Genomic DNA, 20686 nt, shown 5'->3' with positions numbered 1-20686 from the left:
TTACGAATAAATACATCTTTAGTTCTAATTTTAGTCGATATGTATGACTTTATATCATCCGAAGAAGTATCTTTAGCAAATCTAGAGACAAAGATTGATCTTCTCGGAGGAATTACAACCAACTTTTTGGTAATGATGTCTGATGTGCGGGGCTCCGAATTATTCGGAGGAACTAAGTTAGACAGAGATGTTGATGGCAACACTGTTCGGGTGCGCTTGATAATTTTTTGAGGATTTTTATTTTGAGAAATTTTCTCTCGATATATTTGCAGATAACAAATGCAACCATGTTTTATACAACAGGTTTGTTGAATCGCTCTGCAAATTTTTGAACAAAAAGCTTTCCGAAGTTTTAAAAAGAGAGAAATACACTACACAAGCGGCTTGTCAAACATTCTTCAAACCTTCTTTTCCCATTTCGCCATACACCATGCAAACATGACTCGTTCAAGCAACGAATTTTAGTTTTCTTTTGGTTCACAATGTAAAAGGGTTTGGTTTTCTTCGATTTTTCTCTCTTGCGCCTTCATTCGGTAAAAATTCCGTTGCGAATGAGGCGATTTTATCATACAAAACGGAAGCGGTTTGATCAAACGTCAACATGGCGACCAGAAAATCAAAAAATTTTGATTTTTGTTCACATTTTTTCAAACGGCTTGTCTAACCTTCAAACGCCCCCATACACAACATAAATAGCTTTGGTTTGTCAAGCTGCTTGTGTGGTGTTTTTCGCTCTTAAGCCCATTTGCATTTACTGCTTAATATTCAAAATGTTATCGATAATTTTTTTCATTCCATCGTTATATTTTCAACTTATATATTTTGAACTTGCAAAGTCTCGGTAACGAATGGAAAGAACACGCATTGTTCGATCATAGGGATACTCATATTGATTCTTCATTAGATCCAGAAAATTATAGAAAGAAAGTTTTTGAATTAAAAGATTCTTCAGGTTCATATAAGTTTCCCAATTAAAACAAAAAAAAAATATATCTGCATTACTAAGACAGCCCTTTTCTAATGCATCAGTAGAATGTATACTTAGTAGTTTAAAAATGTGTAAATGGACTGACTTGAGGACCAGATTGAGCACTGATATAGTTGCAGCAATATTATATACAAACCAAGGCATAAAAAACAATGGTGGTATTTTGTTTGAAGCGCAGGTACAAATGTACCAATTGAATTGGAGAATGTAATTAATTTTTATACTAAGTACCTGTAAATAGTATGCAGTACACAATACTCATATCTGTAATATGAAAATTTTGAGTAATTTGTTCGGATTTTGAGGATTTTTTATTCGTTTTTGAGGAATTGGCTAATTTTTTTGTGGCAACACTGGGCCATACCTAGTCATAAATCTAATGTAGATACATTTTTTTTTCTCGCTCAATATACAAAAATTCGTACGTTAAAAATTACGTGTACAGAGTTTTACAATTATATTAACACTAGAATACACGCGCGGCCTACTATAGTAGACCACGGCAACATTTTTGTTGATACCTTGACAGTTTTGTATGTTATACTAGGTTCACATATAAGTAGATTATCCTCATTTTCGAGCTTGACACCCTAATCTGTAATTATAACAAAAGATAAGCCATATAAAATTCTTCCCTTGTTAATCTGCAATTATAAAATAATCTCAGATTTAACCGATAACTTTTCGGTGTCCATCCTAGTTTTATCGATTGTTTTTGCGAAAGAGAGGAGAAATGCCAAATGTAAAAGTAAACAAAAATGTACGCTAGCAAGTAAAAGAGGTTTGTAAAGGTATTTTTAATAAAATGTTAAGTTAAAATATATTTATATTGCTTATTATAGCAGAAAAACGTGATCACGGTGGCACAGAGAAGAAACATAAATTTTCCTTGAGATGTGAGAATAACAAGTACAACAAATTTGACGGCTAATAATCTGAGATTTGTCTGTGTAAACGGGGTGATTATAAAACGAGCTTTGATTGAGATAATATTGATATGTGAACAAAGTTTTAGAGCAGTTCGAGGAAAGCCCTCTGCATTAAATTTGTCGACGAGTGAGCACCGCGCTTGACCCACGTGTATGCACTTTTTTGTGGATTGGCGCGATAATCACGGGCCTACCATAGTGGTCCGCCCGAGTATTGGTATACTGAATTTTTAATTTGGTTACTTTGCATATGCGGTGCATCAGTGTTCTTGGAAACTGCCGCCGATAGCCACTTAAAATATTTTTCGATTTGATGAACATTGCTACAATCGAAGCTCTCATAATCAACCAAATGAATGTCAATACTGAAAAATATTTCACGGATATCTTTTTACAAGAATAGTCCCTCGATTTTTTGAAACCCGCTTTGACGCTGTACATTCATTGAAACACTTATCTAACAACTAAAATGTGGAATAGGGAAGCTCTTAGGAGCATCTCAAAAAGTACAGCACGATGTAATACCAAATTTTAGTTGGTCGATTCACCTATTGTACCAGAGCTCTAAGTCCATCCATAAAAAGTGGTGCAAGACTTTTAACAAATGGATTTGTCCTGATCACCAGCCTGCGGTGGGCGCTCAATGTTACAAAAACTGATAGTTTTTTGAATAACATTGGTTTAAGAAGAAAATTTAAGAAATTGATGTAAGAAGTAAAATAATTCCTATTTTTTCTGTTACATAACTAAATTATTTATTTTTTCAAATTCCTAGTTGCTATGAAAAAATTTAAGTTTGTGATCGTAAAAGTAATAGATTTAACTACATTTTTTAACTATAAGTTTCATTTAAATGTTATCTAAGAAAACATTTATTGACATTTTAAAATGGTCTGCTATAGTAGGCCACGCGTGCATTGGTGTAAAAAAAGAGCGCGTGCACTCTAGTGTTAAGGAAAAGTCAGAAGTTTTGAAACAAATTCCCATCAACGATGAATGATTTTTTAATGTTATCTTGTACTTACATTTTCTTTTCATGAAACCAAGTGTACTTGTAAGTACAGTGCCTTGCCAAATTATTAGCTCAGAGAATTTTTCATCTGATCTTTTAGACAAATGTTGAAAATGTAGCTTTTTAGCCAATTAATAAAGTGCAAGTCTGAAGTTGCTAGAAAATCGCGTTGATTTTTAGCAATTTTGTTTTTGCTGACAGTGTCTTCCATACAAAAAGAATTGTAGAACATAGTTTGTAATGGGAACTGTCAGCAAAAAACTTTTCAAAAATCAACTAAAATTTTGGGGAACAAAACTTCATTTTCAAAATTTTTATAAAAACTCTGATTATAAATTAAAATTTGTATGCAAGTTTATTGAAATTTTCCGAGTTTTGCACAAAATTTAGAAATTTTATTTTTGTGTTTTTTGATATAGTATAAACTGCTGTTTTATAAAAAATTAAAACAAAAAAATGTTGCATGCATTGTGAAAAATTCTCTGCGCCAATAATTTTGGGCGACACTGTATGTTTATTTTGAACTTTAGTTGTGATATGTTGTTTTGTTTTGTAGGTGTATGTTGAAATGATCTAATCTTTTTATGTTTTTGTTTTTGTCTTGTCAAAATAAAATTTTACTACATACTCTCGCACGTAAGTAATTTTTGGCTAAAGGAAAGGGGGGGAGGGGGTTGGTGTTGTTGTGTTAGATTTACCAAAGTGCCCCGGTTCGGCAAAGTAGATATCTGGCAGCCCTATCGTAGGTTTGTTTTTCGTGAAATCTAAGAGAGCACTCAATGAATCCGTTCGCAATGAAGATTCGTGCAGATACCCAACGACGAGTTTGTGCTGTCAAACAAAATTTAAAATCGCTGAATTTTAAATATAAGGAAAAAGGTGCATTATTGTTAATAATAAATATTTATTATGCTCCAAAATTTGTTATAGTTTGACATAACTCCGTATATTTGTGTAAATTTAGGCGTAAAATACCAGTGACATATGTACATATACATACATATATGTATGTACGTACATACATTCATCTGCTGGACGCAGTTTAATAAATGAATATTTTTATATGAAGCAAGAAAATATTAACTTAACAACAATTTATTAGGAAAGAAAAAAATGAAAAAAATAAAAAAATTAAATTAAATAAAAAAAAATATATATATATATTTAAAAAACAAAATAAAAAAGGGGAAACAAGTTCCGTTGATTTCCCTGAGCTCCCTGATAAGCAAACATTTTTCAGGTAAAAGTGTTACCGTTTTTGAAATATGATATTCTTGGAATGTAAAAAAAATCGGATATTTTCATGTATTTTGTTTAGCTGCATGTACAAACAAGGCTATACTTAGACAGTTTTTGCTGCAAAATACTTCCAGATATTTGCTTCACCATATTCAAATGCCGTTAAAAGATATTAAAGAACTATTATAAGATTAGGACTATTTTGGGATTTTTAACTTGTTGATATTTTGTTCCCCAAATTTAACTATCTGTGTGAAAATGTACTGAGCTATTACTGCACGTTTCATAAATAATGGGCCAATTTAGATTTCAGAAAGTTGCCACGCTTACTCTTTGGAATAGAAAAAAAAGTTATAGCCGCTTTTGTGGGTAAGGACTGAGACACGCTAGAATGTAATTAATAGGTTTAAATCTAAGTTGCTCTTGTTAGCGGCCAAAGATATGCTAAATAGTGCAAAGGAACTTTATTACATGTTCCTGACATTATTTTATGATACTTACCGGAATTTAGACTACAGTCAATAACGAGAGATATATGTATAAATACATTTTGTGAAGGATGGGTTCACGTGAAATAAAATATAAATATAAAATATATAGAAAAATTTATTGATTTATTTAGTTTGATCCAGTATTATTCATGCAAAGACCTGTGGAACTGTCAAACTACAATGTTACTCTCTCAAGTGAGAGTAAAAGGGGAACAGTTACAGAAGTGTACGGGAACGTAAAAAGCACTATTTCCTGCACAAACGTCAGTCGGTTTGTTTACATGTCATTGGTAGAACACTGATTTTAAGTAATAATTATTAAAAACTATACAATTAAGAATAATTGCGTACATATTCAAATATTTCGTTGTTTGCTTCCATCTTTGATCGCACCGCGTTCTGTGTTTGTTTACACATGCAACCCTGCCTATAGTTTGACACTTTTCATGAAATTGCAGGAAGAAAAACTTCGGGCAAAATCCTGTAACTTCTGACTGGGAAGGGTTGCTCTCTTACTCGCTCAAAGTGTTCCCAGTGAGAGAAATTCTTGCGTAGGAGAACGACTTCTCGTAATTTCATACTATTTCTTACTATGACCTAGTGTACTGGAACAAACTAATTGATAAAATATGCTCAAATTGGCGACCTTCTACTGTAAATAATTTTAGCACTTCTTAAGAAAAGACCCTTTTAGAGTGCTTAAATTCAATTGGGATGTCTCAACAGCGGCTCCACTTATTTGTTCTCGCAAATGTTCTTCATTTTTAATGGTTTTTGAATAAATTTTGTCCTTAAGGTCTGGCGATCGAGCGGGCCACGTGATTGAGCTCTTACTTCACACCCGTAATGAGCAGGGTACCCCTCATTTTGTAGCCATAGTCTACGCCGCAGGTTCAAGAATTGGAAGCCGTTCCTGGAGGAACTTTAAATAACTGCGTAATTGAGCGTTGGCGGAAGTTCCACAGGTTCCAATATCTGGTAATTAGAAGCACCGCACCATAAATTTATTTTTTACTGGTACTGCGCCCGATCTTCTCCCATTTCTTGAGGATTGCCTATCTGACAACTATGAAGGTTATGTAAATTACTCATTTTCGTTGTTGGTGTTTCCGACAGGGTAGGAGTGTGATGTAATGTGGAACGATTTTCCGTCATCCCTTGTCAAATTTGGTTTGGAGATAAACCGGTTTCGGCGTTGTGCCATCTTCAGTGTAATTTTTCGTTCTGAATAGTTTCTGTTTATCTGTCACTATTTATAGCCGTGTTAAATCGTCGTTGATTCATAGTTAGGTACGTCTCAGCGGATTATATTCTTTCGTTCAACCAGTAGTTTCAGTTCTGTGTGTACATCCTCAGGTAGAAATTAGCTGCTCACCTCTTTTTTGATTAATTGTTGCATGGATTCAAGGGAAGGTAGGTAAAAATCAGTTATTTTCTTTCTTTTTGTTTCTGTAATTTGGACCTGCATTTCATTGTTTATGGTAGTTGCAGGGTTTCTGTTTTGTTTTGCGTATAGTAGCCTGAGTGGTTCGATTAATATATCAGATGCGGTGTTTATTTGATCATTTATTATTTTTCCGACGAACGTCTTTTGTTTGTATATCTTCATATTCTCTAATACGTTTAGGCGTTGTCCTTTGTGCTGTACATGGAGAACTTTGGCTGTGTTTCCTATTTTCATTGGCGTACAATGGTTTTCTGCCATATGGTTTGCGAAGTTCGATTCGGGGGTGGTAGAAGGTTTTAGCATTTTTTTGTTGTAGTCCCTTATATGTTCACGATATCTTGTTTTTATCTTGCGCCCTGTTTGTCCTATGTAACTATGTTGACATTCGCAAGTCAACTTATATACACCTTGCTTGTCTAGTGGGTCTTCCTCTATTCGTAGTAAATGTAAATTACAGTAACCATCACATTTGCATAATGATCCATCGCTCCAAATTATTTTATTAAAAACGTTGGGGTATGATTCATGCATTCGCAACATTTCTTGGCAAAATCTAACCCTAGCCAGGTAATCTCTCTCTTGTAGACCCTGAACCCTTTGCATGTGGTGGGATGAAATTTATTCTATTTTAATGCTTTGTGAACTGTAAATTTTGGTATTACCGTCCGTATTTCCATCATTCTCACTGAAGTCGGTGGACCTAGTTCCACTTCCTCAACTTCAACATCAACCTTTGCAGAATGTCCTGTTTCGCCGCCATGCCTTCCAGGTATGCCACCTTAACTAAGTGAAAACTGAATGTTAAAAGAAGAAATACTAAACATAAAACGTGTAAAAATTGCTTAGCTTCAGTTATTGTTCTATGGGGGAAAACTTTACGATCCGGATGCCGACGATTGGGGTATCGCATAGAGTCTTTCAGCAGCTCTGGCGTTACAGCAAGCTTCTCCGTACATTAGGTGAATATCTGCATATTCATGCGACGTATTCTGCGTGTTCTCTGTCATAGTATCAATAGCATAATGTACATACCTCTGGACTAATTAGCTTGCCATTGGTCGGTAACAATTTAAATCTATTAATTACATTCTAGCGTGTCTTAGTCCCTTACCCACAAAAGCGTTTATAAGTGCTTTTTCTATTCTATATTGTAAGTGTGGCATATAGTGTGTTTTTTGAACACTCCATGCGAATTAATCATTGCGCTTTCGACAGAAGCAACATTTTGGTATGACGCGAAGTGGCTTTGAAAGCTAATGTAATTGCCGTTCACGGAAAAATATTGCCATTGTGTTCTTCGAAAAAAACTTGAAAAATCTACCGGATTTGTTCCAAAAAATTTTTTTGCTTTGTTTTATTATACTTCTTCAATATTTTAGCGGAATTGATATGTCTTCTGCTTTTTGACTATAAATAATCCTGGTGGGAACCTATTTCTAATTCTATTTCGATATCCTTTACTTTTCTATTGGATTTAAGTACCTCCGTTTTCCATTTACTCATAAGTTTAAATTTTTAAGGTATTTACTTTACTTCAGGAATACTTGTAAAGATTTTTTTTCATAAAATGCTTATAACAAGATTTTAAATGTGAGATGATGTACATATAAAAGACCACAGTGTCTTGCTTGTACAATAATCTGAAAAAATAAATTGAATTGAATTGAAATTGAATTGAATTGAATACTATACTATAGATTTTTAGACGAGAAACACGATTCTACTGTTTAAAAAACAAACAAAAAATTAATCCCTCAATAAAAAATACATTATATACTGAATTTTTTTTTTGATTTGCATGCAGCGTTGCATCTTTCACTCAATTTTATGTCACTTGAACAACAAGTGCGTTTTAGTAAATTTTTGCCATTTAATGCCTAGTGGAAATCTTTGATACGGGTACTTAAGCGAACATATTTATTGATGTAGTTACATCTTCTTGTTAACTTTCATAAATATGTAAATACTTGAATAACACATGAACATTTAATGAAGTATACATAGTTTAAAACCAAGATCGTAGCATTATTTAAACACATAAACAAACAAAAAAAAACTTTGTTTAAAAAAATATATATAATGCAATGGTATGTAATTTTTAAAAGAATTAAATTCTTTAAAAAGTCAAAGTTCGATATATCTTTTTGGACCGAATTCAATATGATATTGTTTGCCACTTATGTTTATTTATTAATTTTTAAGATTTTTCAATCAATTAAAATACAGTTCATTCCCTAACTAATACCGCTTAAGATTTTGTAGAACACTTACAAAAAAAAATCATCAAAATTTCCAAATTTTTTCTCAGAAGTGTTTTTTGAGTATACAGTTTTATAGCCCATTCAATTTTATTGTAATAATGTGCAAGCTTCAAGTAGCTAAAAATTACCGCTGATTTTTTAGATTTTTTTACCGAAGGTGTGTAGCGCTGCCACTGAATTTCAAAATATGTAAATATTTTAAGGAATTTAAAAAAAGCACTTAAAAGGGGAAAATTATAAGTCAAGCTTAGCATCCAGCTCTTAAGAAAAGCAAAAACTCCATATAAAATGACGTACAAGAAATGGCGGGTTTCAATGTATAACTAACAAAAATTTCGAAGGCAATTCTAATTTTTGATTGGGCATTACGTTGGGTGATGAAGACAAAAGTGGGAAAGAAAGTAGACAAAAGTGCGAAAGAAGAAACGAAAAAAACTGAACGAAATGAGAACGCGTCAAAAATTGCATGCGCTTATTTAGCGCTGAGATGATGAGCTATTTGAGTCCAATCCTTACGCGCTCTTCGAAATAAACTAGTATAAATCGATTACTTCGGTTTGCATGTAGAGGAACGTCGAATTGTATCAGTTTGGTCCACAAGATCGAAAGAAAATCTCCCTACACTCTAAAAGTAAAAAACATGAAAATTTTACAGTTCCTGCCATATACTCAGCATTGTGCACCGAGCATTGCAACAAGTTTAAGTTGTATGACAAATGCTTTCAATAAAATTTAAAAACACTTTGTATTAAGCTCCGTGCGTTTTACTGTAAGAACAAAAAAAAATAGTATCAAGTCTGATACTAATAGTGCTTTCAAATTGACGAGCTAAACATTTTAAAGGTGCTTGAACAAGGTAATTTAACAAAACTTGTTCGTAAAAAGTTAAATACTTAATTGTATGCATGTCTGCTTGCCATAAAATATGTAGGATAATGAGATAATTAGTTATTTCCCATTACGACTCATCGCCCGCAGAGTAATGGCGCATGCGAACTAAGCATTTTTAAGTCACTAAAGGTACTGGTATACCATGAGAATAATTCTCATGAGAATAGCAATTCGTTCTTATCCTCGCCATCTAATAAGTAATGAGAGTGGTTATTCATTCTCATCGTGGAAGTCTCATAAGTTCTCATGAATGGAATATTCTCACCCGTGTGACAAGTGCGTTTGAGAGTTTTCTTACACTCTAACTCATATTCTCAGCTGTCGTGTGTTACATGTTGAGAATTTTTATTATCAGCTGTACACAGTGGGAGAAAACTAATAACCCAAGAATGCGCCAATCAAGCTGTGAGGAACCGGTTGTGACGTCATAAAAGTGAGAGAATGAGGGAGCAAAGAATAAATTTTAAAGAAGAAGAGGAAAACGCGAACATGTGGTGCGAAATAATGATGTGAAAGCAAACAGAATTGTGCCCATTCTTCACCATTTTAAATCTGAACACATATTCGGTACAAGCACACTATTTTAGGCACATCTGGAAGGTAGCAAAATAACTTGTCGGGAAATTTTCTCTCATTTTATAGGCATTGCAACGCCTTTTCTAGTGTCGGAGACTTTTCCAATAGTCTCCCTTCTTTGTAAAAGGGCATAAACATTAGTTAAAAAATAGTTTTGGCTTGAACTGCTCGGAGAAATTCCTTCTTAGGGTATTTTTAATAGAAAATATTGCTTCATATGATTCCAGAAGTAGATATGGCACCGAAGAAAGACTCCGACCACCCACTATCAAAAATGTGTACATACAAATACATCTTTACTTTTAAGGTACATTTATCTACTTAAGGTTCATTTCTTTCGGCAAGTAGATACAATTAGAAAATTTAGTTTTCAATTCTATTACGAAAATGTATTATTTTATGACGTCTGCGAATAGGTGGATGCTGCCAATTCAACGAAGAGAGGGTGGTCCGCGAATGGCGCCACCTTTATTTTCTGCACCGTTTAATAACAGACTTGTGAAGTGCGTATTCGTATACAAAGTCTTATCCACTGCATATCTAAATATCAACTGACTGAATTGATGGATGTTAAGGCAGGATTGAAAATGCTGTTGCGAATCGATAATAATTTCAACAAGGACATAAATCTGGCTATGCATTGACCATTCATCATTTCGCAAAAAATCAAAATCAGCTTTTCTATTTCCACTTATTCTCGCATTTCTATACCTTTCATGGATATGAATATGATATGGTATTATAACTTTGGTCCGATGTTTGAAAGTACCAGAAGAAGAAGAGATGGATCCATGAAAATGTACACTTAAATGGTCAGAACTTCGAGCTGAGCCGATTAAGCCATGCATGTCTGTCTGTTTGAACGCAATCTACCCCTCAGATTTCAAGATATCCGGCTGAAATTTGGAAAGCGAGTGTATTTTTATAATGTATTAATCATTTGTCGGAACCGGCAAAATCGGACCGATTTAACTTGTAGCGCCAATACAACAGATTGTTCAGATATGAGGTTTTTTCATAACTCCACCATTTATGTAGCTTCGAACATGAAATTTGGTACTTACGATGTTTAATTTTAAAACTCCTTAATATGGACAACCAAAACCGAGAAATTTCGTGGGCTATTTTCTAAATAACCATACAAAGTCTACTGGAAAAATTGCAAAGATCGGTGCTGTGTAAGTTATATCTTCTATCATTTAGATCGTTGCCTTATAAGATATATGCACATATCTACCATTGATTGTTCAGATATGATTTTTTATATAGGTCTATCTATGTATGCAGTGAATATAAAAATTTCGTTTAGCTCCCAAACAATTCATTTCAAATTCTGCAATCGGTTGAAGTAACATTTTCTGATGTTCATGGAAGGTACGAAGCCTTCGACATAGCCAAAGACGGCACTGCCCTTACTTGTTCTTCTTTTGTTTTGTTTAGTTACTGCAATCGTCTATTCTACATTTTTGCATAAGTTCATATATTATTACATATTTTATTCTCACATATGACCCCATGAGAGCTCCTTGTGTAAACAGACATGAGAATCAATGAAATTTTTTTTTACCAAAAATGTTCTTATAAGAACAAAATACCAGTGAGAATCAATGTGTGTGTAAACACCCATAAGAATTCTCACACCATGCTCTCATCGTTTACGAGCACCTTAACTAAATTGCTAGCCTTAATTTCATGAAGCAGATATTCACAAAATGAAAAATTAATTCCAAATGTTCAATGTCAAGGATTGTGTTTTACGAAAGCTCTTATTTTATTTCACAAGTTAATAATAATAATAATAGATTGGCGCTTACACATATGTTAGTGTTTGGCCGAGCTTCTCCTCCGACTTGTGGCGTGCGCCTTGATGTTGTCACACAAAGCAGAGGGACCTACAGTTTTACGCCGACTACGAACGGCGATTGTATTTTTATGTGAAGCTGTTTTTCATGGCAGAAATACACTCGGAGGTTTGCCATTGCCTGCCGAGGGACGACCGCTGTTAAGAAAAAACCTTTTTCTATATTTTTGCGATGTTGCTTTGACCAGGGCTTGAACCCAGGTGCTGATGAGTGAAAGCGCGCACTGCTTACCACTACACCACAGCGGCCGACACAAGTTAGTTCACAAGTTAGATGGGGCAAATTCAAACCAAAGCATATTCAGCTCTCTCATAGCTGACTGTAATGTCAAAAAATGTAAACAAAGAAATTAACCCTTTGCTATACATGTACCAAATTTTATCATAGTGTTCGCGGAGCATTTGCCCTGAAGGAAAGATTGGTCCAATTGCTCGAAAAATATAGTTGTAGGTATACAGTATATTTTGCTTTGCTGCCTCTATGCTTAAGTGCACATTTAAGATACCTACCCCAAAATGCGCATTATTTTTAACATTTGTAAGGAAACTGCTCCGATAGATGCATTCAACATAACTGAACATTGGCGATACCTGCCTCAAAAATAGTGCGACTAGTATCAATTATCAATGAACGTATTACGTTTACCTGCACTGGCCCTACAATTACCTAATTTTACAACCTTTTATTTATTTTGCTCATCTCGCAGAACAACGAAAATGGCTATCAATTTATGTAGTTATATAGATAATTAGATAACATTCGGTAAAAATTTCGCTTGCAGTAATTTCTACATGGTAAGTGCTCCGCCAATATTTGGTTTCATAGGGATTCGGATACCTTCCTCATTGAATTAGTAAAGAAAATTCGCTTAAGTGCCTTTTTCGGTTACGTGCACAAGTTTTTCGTGCAAAGAAGGATGTGCAGCTAAGCAAAATATACTGTAGTAGTTTTGTATTTAACGTATGTAATGCATAAGGTTACAATGGGCGCGTTCATAAGTCGTAGCTGTTGGGTAACCGTTGGCTGTTTGTCTTAGAAGCGCACAGTTGAGTAGTTACGCTCAGCCCAACAGTTGGCAACTTTCCGCCATTTTTTCCAGCGGAAAATTTTTACGATACCTGAACTCAACGTGTTGGGCTTAGCCTAAACAGCTGATCGAAAAGACTTACGCCGCTTATATTAAATTTAACGCCGCTTTGTTAGGTGGCAGTTGCAAACAAATTTATTATATTTTATATTACTGACGTGATAAAGTAACTAAAACATTTTATAATAATACTACGTTTCTAAATATATGTTTTTAAGATGTTTGCTATATAATTTTACACTGTTTAATTCATTGTAACATTGAACTTTTTTTTCAACACGGCGGCCGCTCAGCGTTGAATTCTAAATAGTATCGGCGCAACTATCTCCATTTGTTGCAATTTCATTTCTTTACATTTATCAGCGGTTCATTTGGCAGCATCAAGCCGTTTCTAAGACGTAATTGTTGGGTTCAACAGTTGCCAGCAGTTTCGTAGCAGATGAGCTAAACAGCTACGTCTTATGAACGCAACCAATGTCACGCAGTAGCGGACAATGGGTACAATTAACGATTTACTGATATGTAGGCACTTAGTCATAGAATTTTCATGTGCGTCGTTGGCATGCACAGAGTGTATCCGCTTAGAAAATTTTTGAACCCCGGTTCGAATCGCATCTGCCAAAAGTTTTATTTTATTTATTTTATTTTTATCTAAAATTGGTTACAATGTAATGCAGCCTTGGACATTCAATGTTAAATATAAATAGAATTTTACATGTGCTTGGACCAAACTTTGGACTACTTAAATACAATCACCAGTAGTCTAGTTTGTAGTGTGCTCTAAGTCTATTTTAAGATCCTAAAGGGTGCTTATATAGTATGTTAGTGTACTCGTGGATCCGGTCGTGCTTGTTTATGGCACACTTGTTCAGTTTGGGTATGTGCATCAACAGCTAACTTCGTCCCAGACCTCATGTACGGCCGACACTTGGGGATAATTGAAGCAATGGGGAATCGCATGGTAGAGGTACCGTGCCTGGGAACAAACTCAAGCGCTTAGAAATACTCAGATGCGATGGGCAACAAATATAAAGTCACTGGCACTAAAATGGTTCTCGCACGCACGCGGACAGTCTTCCAACGAAACACCGCAGCTATTCGCCCACCGTTGTCGCTTCACTTGACAATAAAGTATGTTGTCCTGGCTCTTGCCAGACATAGCATACCGCTTGTAATTCCTTTTTATTTTATTGTGTATATAAAATCAGTCGCTGTGCTCACAATTAAAAGTTAAAATTAAAAAATTTAAATTATGAATTGTATAGGGCTAAGAGTTGGCATTTCAGTCGCAGTTCAAAAGAGAGAAATGTCGCAATCACTTCTACCTGGTTATGCCTTAATTCGAACGAAATATAAGAGGCAATTAAGCTCAAAGAAAGTTACCCTACTTCCCTGGGATAAAATAAAATTATTGACTGGAATTAATGTTTTACTTATTATTTATGAACAAGAAATATATAGGAATATTTCGCATAAAAATGTATCAAATAATATTGATCCAAAGGAACATTTTAGTAAAATAACAAATCTTTCTAACAAAAAAATACACGATTTTTAATTTTTTCCGACAACGTAGCTTATCATAGAAAACCTGAACAACACTTCATTTTTCATATAAGAGGTTTATTCATTTCGCGAAAATATCTATTCATAATTGCTGATGGCTATCAGTACAGAAACAGGTTAAGAATTATTAATAACTCAACTGATACACAGATTTTGTGTATTCACAACGGACATATTCTGAACTCTTTCATAAAATATTCACAATGATCTAATCAACCTGACGCCAGCTAATCACAACTTAGAGCCAGTTGTTCAATGTCTGGTTACAACTACCTCCTGGTTGCATTTAACCGGAGCTTCTACCTCCGATTTGTGTCAATCAGACATTGAACAATCGACCCTTAGTGACCGGAGGTTATTTTAATCAGACATTGAGCAAATGGCTCTAAAATGGTTTACTTTTAGCAGAAAAATAATCTATCTGCTTGGTTGTGCCTATTTTCTGTAACTATACTTTGCACTTGAATTAATTGAGTTGTTCATGCTTTTCTTAAGTTCACAATCAGTTCTGATAGAATGTTTTCTCTTCTAGATCTATCGTATGGATATAAGTAGAAATATTTGTGTACGCGAAAACCATTCGGAGGCCGCAGTCCCTTTGGCGATAAGACATATGTCTACGGTACCTATCAAAGAAGCATATACCTGCTGTGATGAGAATGATACGACAAAAAAAATCAATGAAGCAAAAAGGCACCCTGCTGGCTCTTTAACAAAGATACATATTAGTTTGCCGAATTTGTTTTTACTGGAAAACCAAAAATCATTGGAAAGGGAAGATCTTTACCAGCTCTTTGATTTTAAAGTAATACCTTGGCGAATGGAAGCAAGCACCGTTCAAAGGTCTACAGTGCCTTCATCCAATGATCGTTATCAATCGTATCATCAATCGGTACCAGAGTCCTTCCAGAACGTACACAGTCTTCCAGCTGTCGCTGGCACTGACAGTTCCAGTAACCAGTTAATACCAAGTGAAGGTTGTGTAAATGGCCGTTTGGAAATTCGCGTAATACCGCGAGGTATGTATAATTAATTATGTAAATATGAAATGTTTTCGTAGGATTTCATGAAGAAAAAAAGTTAATAAAATTGATTTTGTATGTGAAAAAAGTAGAGGACGTATATAAAAACCAGTTTGAGGTTTTGAAACCAAAAATATAGTGGAGAAATTATCGCACCGTGTTTTCGTAAATACCGTTAGAAAAATACGATTTCGTTGTGATTAACCCTCATCGGTTCATTGAATACGACCATATCGTTGCTACCATGTGAAATTATCGAATGTGAAAACGGGTATTTTTCAGGAGAGCAAAAAAAAAACTGTAAAAAATGTTGTTGTCATTAGGAAAAAGTGTGGGATTCGACACTTTGTTAAAGCCAGTATCCTCTGCTTCTAATAAGACTAGAAATTTGGCGATTTGCGAACGTGCGTATCATTCTAAATGCATGCGAAAGGTATCGCATTTTTGCACATTCGATAGTTTGACATGGTAGCGACGATATGCAGTTTTAGAATTTGAATTTGGATTTGAATAAAAAAAGAAGAAATTGTCGAAATTATTTGGGTTTTGGCAAAGTACATTTATTTTGCATAAATGATTCCGGCCATGAGTAGTTCGTTCCCAGTAGTTACAAACCGGTTCTTGTGTATACACTCGTACACAAACAGATCTGCAACTTCTAATCAGATTTTTTCGAAAAATTCTATGTATGCAGTTTTATAGCCCATTCTTTTATAGTATAACAAAGTGCAGGTTTGAAGTTGCTGGAAAATCGCGTTGATTTTTGGCAATTTTTTTCACGCATGTTCTTCCATACAAAGTATGTTCGGCAATTATTTTTTGTATGGAGAAAATGAGCAACACCTTCCACTAAACAACCGTTTTTTTATATTTTGAAGCGGTTTTGTGAAGTCTTTATTTTTCGAATAGCGAATATACCGTACTTATACAATCGAATGATTCGGGCTTTTACCCAGCTTATTTATATACCAGAATCTAAAACTTCTACATTTTTATTTTAATGTAAATGGAACTTAAACACTTTTATTTCTGAATACTGGAAAATTTTTCACTGAAGAAAATTACCTTAAAAATAAAAGGAACCGAATGAACATCGTTCACTGTTGTTTTTGTCAGTGTCCTCATTCTCATCTAATAAAGAAAAGGCCAGATCCGACGGGTTGGGGCCATAGGGAGAGGGATGCTTGATGAGCAGATGTGAGTGTGCATATGAGGAGGTGGTTAGTGTCATCGGGTTATCTTATTCAAATTGGACTGAACAGTTGAACCTTATACAATATCCAGAATGGAGGTGTATTAAAGTATCACGAGCTTCACGCGACTGGTGGCGCTGGTCTCCGTTGATGGTTTTGAAGGGGTGCGAGTTGGCGAAGGTGTTAGTTAATTATAATTATCGATGAATGGCCTGTCTATAATATACTATAGTTGTAAAGTCGGTCTGATTTAGCGGATGGTGTATTCTTATTCCGAAGACAGCCGGTTCTGCATGCTCGAGTTTTCCATATCAAATCTTGTTAGGATCGGTGACCACAGTTGCCACACGACAAACAATTTTCTGACCAGAATTTACAAAAAAAGTTACCTAAAAGTTACCTAGTAAAAAACAACGTTTTATTATACTGTAAAGTAAACTGTAAAAACAAACCTCGTTTATTTGCCATAAATAAGACATGGGTACAATAAATAGTTTTATTAAAAGAAAATTAATCAAATTCATTTTACATATGAGGCCATGAGGGCCAGAGGAGCCTATCTACAAAAAAAATCTTAGTAATATGCAGGGTTTGAAAAACTGTCAGCAAAGCAGCAACAGCATTACTATTTTTGCTTTTGCTTAGCTTTGAAATTTTCGATTTTGATTCGAACTGCTTTGCTTTTGCTGTGACTTTGAAAAGTTTATTCTGTTTTTTTATCGGCAGTTTATTTAAACAATTTTATTGCTTTTGATTTGCTGTGATAGTGCTTTTGCTGTATTGTTATCTGCTTGGCTGTGTTGTGCACATGACGCTTTTGCAGCATGGTCAGGGTTTGAAAAACTGTCAGCAAAGCAGCAACAGCATTACTATTTTTGCTTTTGCTTAGCTTTGAAATTTTCGATTTTGATTCGAACTGCTTTGCTTTTGCTGTGACTTTGAAAAGTTTATTCTGTTTTTTTATCGGCAGTTTATTTAAACAATTTTATTGCTTTTGATTTGCTGTGATAGTGCTTTTGCTGTATTGTTATCTGCTTGGCTGTGTTGTGCACATGACGCTTTTGCAGCATGGTCAGGGTTTGAAAAACTGTCAGCAAAGCAGCAACAGCATTACTATTTTTGCTTTTGCTTAGCTTTGAAATTTTCGATTTTGATTCGAACTGCTTTGCTTTTGCTGTGACTTTGAAAAGTTTATTCTGTTTTTTTATCGGCAGTTTATTTAAACAATTTTATTGCTTTTGATTTGCTGTGATAGTGCTTTTGCTGTGCTGTTATCTGCTTGGCTGTGTTGTGCACATGACGCTTTTGCAGCATGGTATATACATATTAGTTCCGTTCCCCAACTTTTCTGCGTTAAAACCTGTAAAACTATCAAAAGGCAAAATAAGGCAGAGAACCGAGTACGGGAACGCTTTCTGGTAAATTCCTGTAATTTCTTGCAACTTCTTGCGAGTTAGGGAACGCAACTATTAACTCCGCGATCAATGCAAAGCTTATCAGGGTAAGCGACTAGTGGATTTGCGCACGCATACATATAATATCCTCTGTTTCTGCCAACTGGATGTTTCGCAGCAAATTTATAGTCAAATTGATGTTGATTTGCTGCTGCTGCGCTGTCTTTGTGCTTCCACAAATTGCTTTCGAAATTTCATAGCAAAACGGCAGCCAAAGCATTTGTTTTTTTCTGAATTGCTTTTGCTTTGCTTTCGATATCATACATGCCGAAGTCAAAGCACAGCAAAAGCAAATAAAATAAAAATATTACAGCATTTTCAAACCCTGGTAATATGATAAAAAAGGATTTATAAAAAATAAATGCGGTCTATTACTAAAAAATTAATTGCACCTACGTGATGCTACATATTATAGCAAAAGAAAACTAAAAGGGCGTGCCTCGGGCTATTACCGTTTCGATTCTGGTAATGCATTTTAATGTACACCTCAACTTTTTTTGAAATGTGAGTTAAGCTACTCTGATACATACATAGATACATTTACATACGTATATAAACAAATATTTATTCAATCTCTGTATACGTATGTGTATAAAGAAGAATATACAAAAAATTTGTGAAACAAAAAACAACACATAAATATTTTTGCAATGCACGCGTTTAAAAATATTGTTAGGATTATCCTTGACTAATTGACGGATTTCCCAAAATCCTTTCGGTTCGTATCTCTGGATTGTTAGATAAACGCTCAAGATGACCGAGTTGCAGTACAATTAACTTTATTGTACAACAAACAATTTACAATACTCGATATTGAAATAAAAACACTTAAAGCAATTACAACGCTTTACAAAACTTGCTAACACAATTTATCTCTGTTTCACAACTTGCTTGTAGCTTGCTGATTCGCAACTGATTGACTGGTCTGGTAGCTTGCTGACTTTCAACTAACTTGACTCCCACAGTGGTGTTATATACCTGCGCTCGCACTCATAGCAACTCTAGAACGTTCTGAAGTTTATCGCTCATTCTCCCATTCTCGCTGTTCGCAGTATTCATCCACTTGACGTTTCTCACTGTCGAACATTCCCGAACATTCCCCGAACATGTTGCCATTTTCTCGTTGCTCGCTTCGCGTTGTCGCAGTATTCGCCACAATATACTTTTAATAAAAACGCGCTGTAAGCTCTTGTCTTTTGAACGGGATTTTAGCCTCAGAACAAAAAAATTATTTAAAAAATCGACTTAAGTGCATACACCGAAGCGCTAAAGAGCCCAAATACACCGCACAAACTGCTGTTCAGACCCCCTTTTTTCATGTCCTCTATACATGGATCAAAGATCTGTCAATAAGTATTGAACGTGTGGCATATTTCGTGATATCAATTCACGGCTCGGCATTTCGCGTTGCATTTCGAACAAATTAGATGTGGTATCACCATTCATATAATAAAAAGCATAGAACATTTTCAATAAAATAACATTAAGATAAGATTTCCAGGCTTCATCTACTGGACTTAAAACCTCTCAACACAAAAACATGTAAATACTGACGCGCTAAATATTGAACATGTAGCATGCCCGCGCGATCCATCACTATTTTGAAATCCATCAATATGGATCACGATCCAAATATCACAATAAATATTGAACGTGTGACAGGCGCCCCACGCTGTGATAAATTAACGAGTAGACTGCCCAGCGATAATTTTGTTCGATATGTGGTTAGTTATTTTTGCTGTGTTGCCTGATCAACGCAATTGTTTCTAGGAGTGTGGTCACCGCTACACACAACCACTGTACAATTTGTCAACTTAATCCAACTTTTTTAGTATGACTTTATACACGGCAAACTTACCAAAAGTTAAAAAAAAAAAAAATTACCAAGTTACCAAGCACTCGAAAAGTTATCTGTTTTGGTCGCAAGTGACTAAATGTGACAACCGTGTCGGTGACCCCTTTAAGTATGAAATTTTCACCCATATTTTCTGTTTTACATTTAATCAAAAATACTTCGAATTAATTTGTCTTTTTTATTTCTAAATTAAAACTAGGTATATTTTTAGCAGTCATATTATAATTCTGCAGTGGGATTCTTGAAATCGTGACGCTAATTTTCCATCGCTAAAAAGTTCTAAATGAATAGGGCTTGTGCCTAAAAGCATAATAATAATAATCCCAACGGTTTTTACCCTCCATTCCCGCCCATCCGCCCGAGCAGCGCAGTCCGCATGACGTACGGAACCAGTATTTATTTTAAATTTTTGCGCCGAGTCACGATAGGCAGGAGTTTGTTAAGTGTCGAGATCTAAAACTGTTCAGCTACAGAACTAAATTCATCAGCCGATTTTATGTCTTTATTTTAATGATTCATTTATTGAGAGAGGACAGTATCGATTTCTTAATGCTGAAAAGCGGATCTGATATATCAAACGTGCTGGAATGAGAGTTAAAATCCTGGCATAAGCAACGGAGTGGGTCGTGCAATTCAAAATTAGTTTTACAAGCTTTCAGAAATAGGGGACAAAAGTGTCTTGATACCCGGGAGGGAACATTAAGGCTAACTTCGCCCAGAGGAAGCGGACCTGAAATTGAGCCTGTTAGTAATTTAACTATAAAAATTCTACCAAGCATTTGCCTGCGGCTGGAAAGTGTAGGAAGATTAATA

At 34.9% G+C, this 20686-nt stretch overlaps 1 protein-coding gene across 6 annotated transcripts in view; it reads left to right on the top strand.

Moving 5' to 3' along the window:
- The window catches only part of Asator (tau-tubulin kinase asator), a 328905-nt gene that overhangs the window by 175691 nt on the left and 132528 nt on the right, over window positions 1–20686 (top strand). For all 6 annotated transcript variants that reach the window (XM_017623153.1, XM_017623147.1, XM_017623171.1 and 3 more), the window contains one exon: window positions 14882–15368. In XM_017623153.1, coding sequence (XP_017478642.1) covers window positions 14882–15368 — 487 coding nt within the window. The remainder of the gene's footprint in view (window positions 1–14881; window positions 15369–20686) is intronic.

Source organism: Rhagoletis zephyria, unplaced genomic scaffold (assembly GCF_001687245.7).
Source record: "Rhagoletis zephyria isolate East Lansing unplaced genomic scaffold, Rhagoletis_zephyria_1.1 Rzeph_scaffold_00050, whole genome shotgun sequence".
NCBI classification, from domain to species: Eukaryota; Metazoa; Arthropoda; class Insecta; order Diptera; family Tephritidae; genus Rhagoletis; species Rhagoletis zephyria.
The sequence above is the reverse complement of the archived record's forward strand: the minus strand, read 5'-3'. Positions and strand labels throughout refer to the sequence as shown.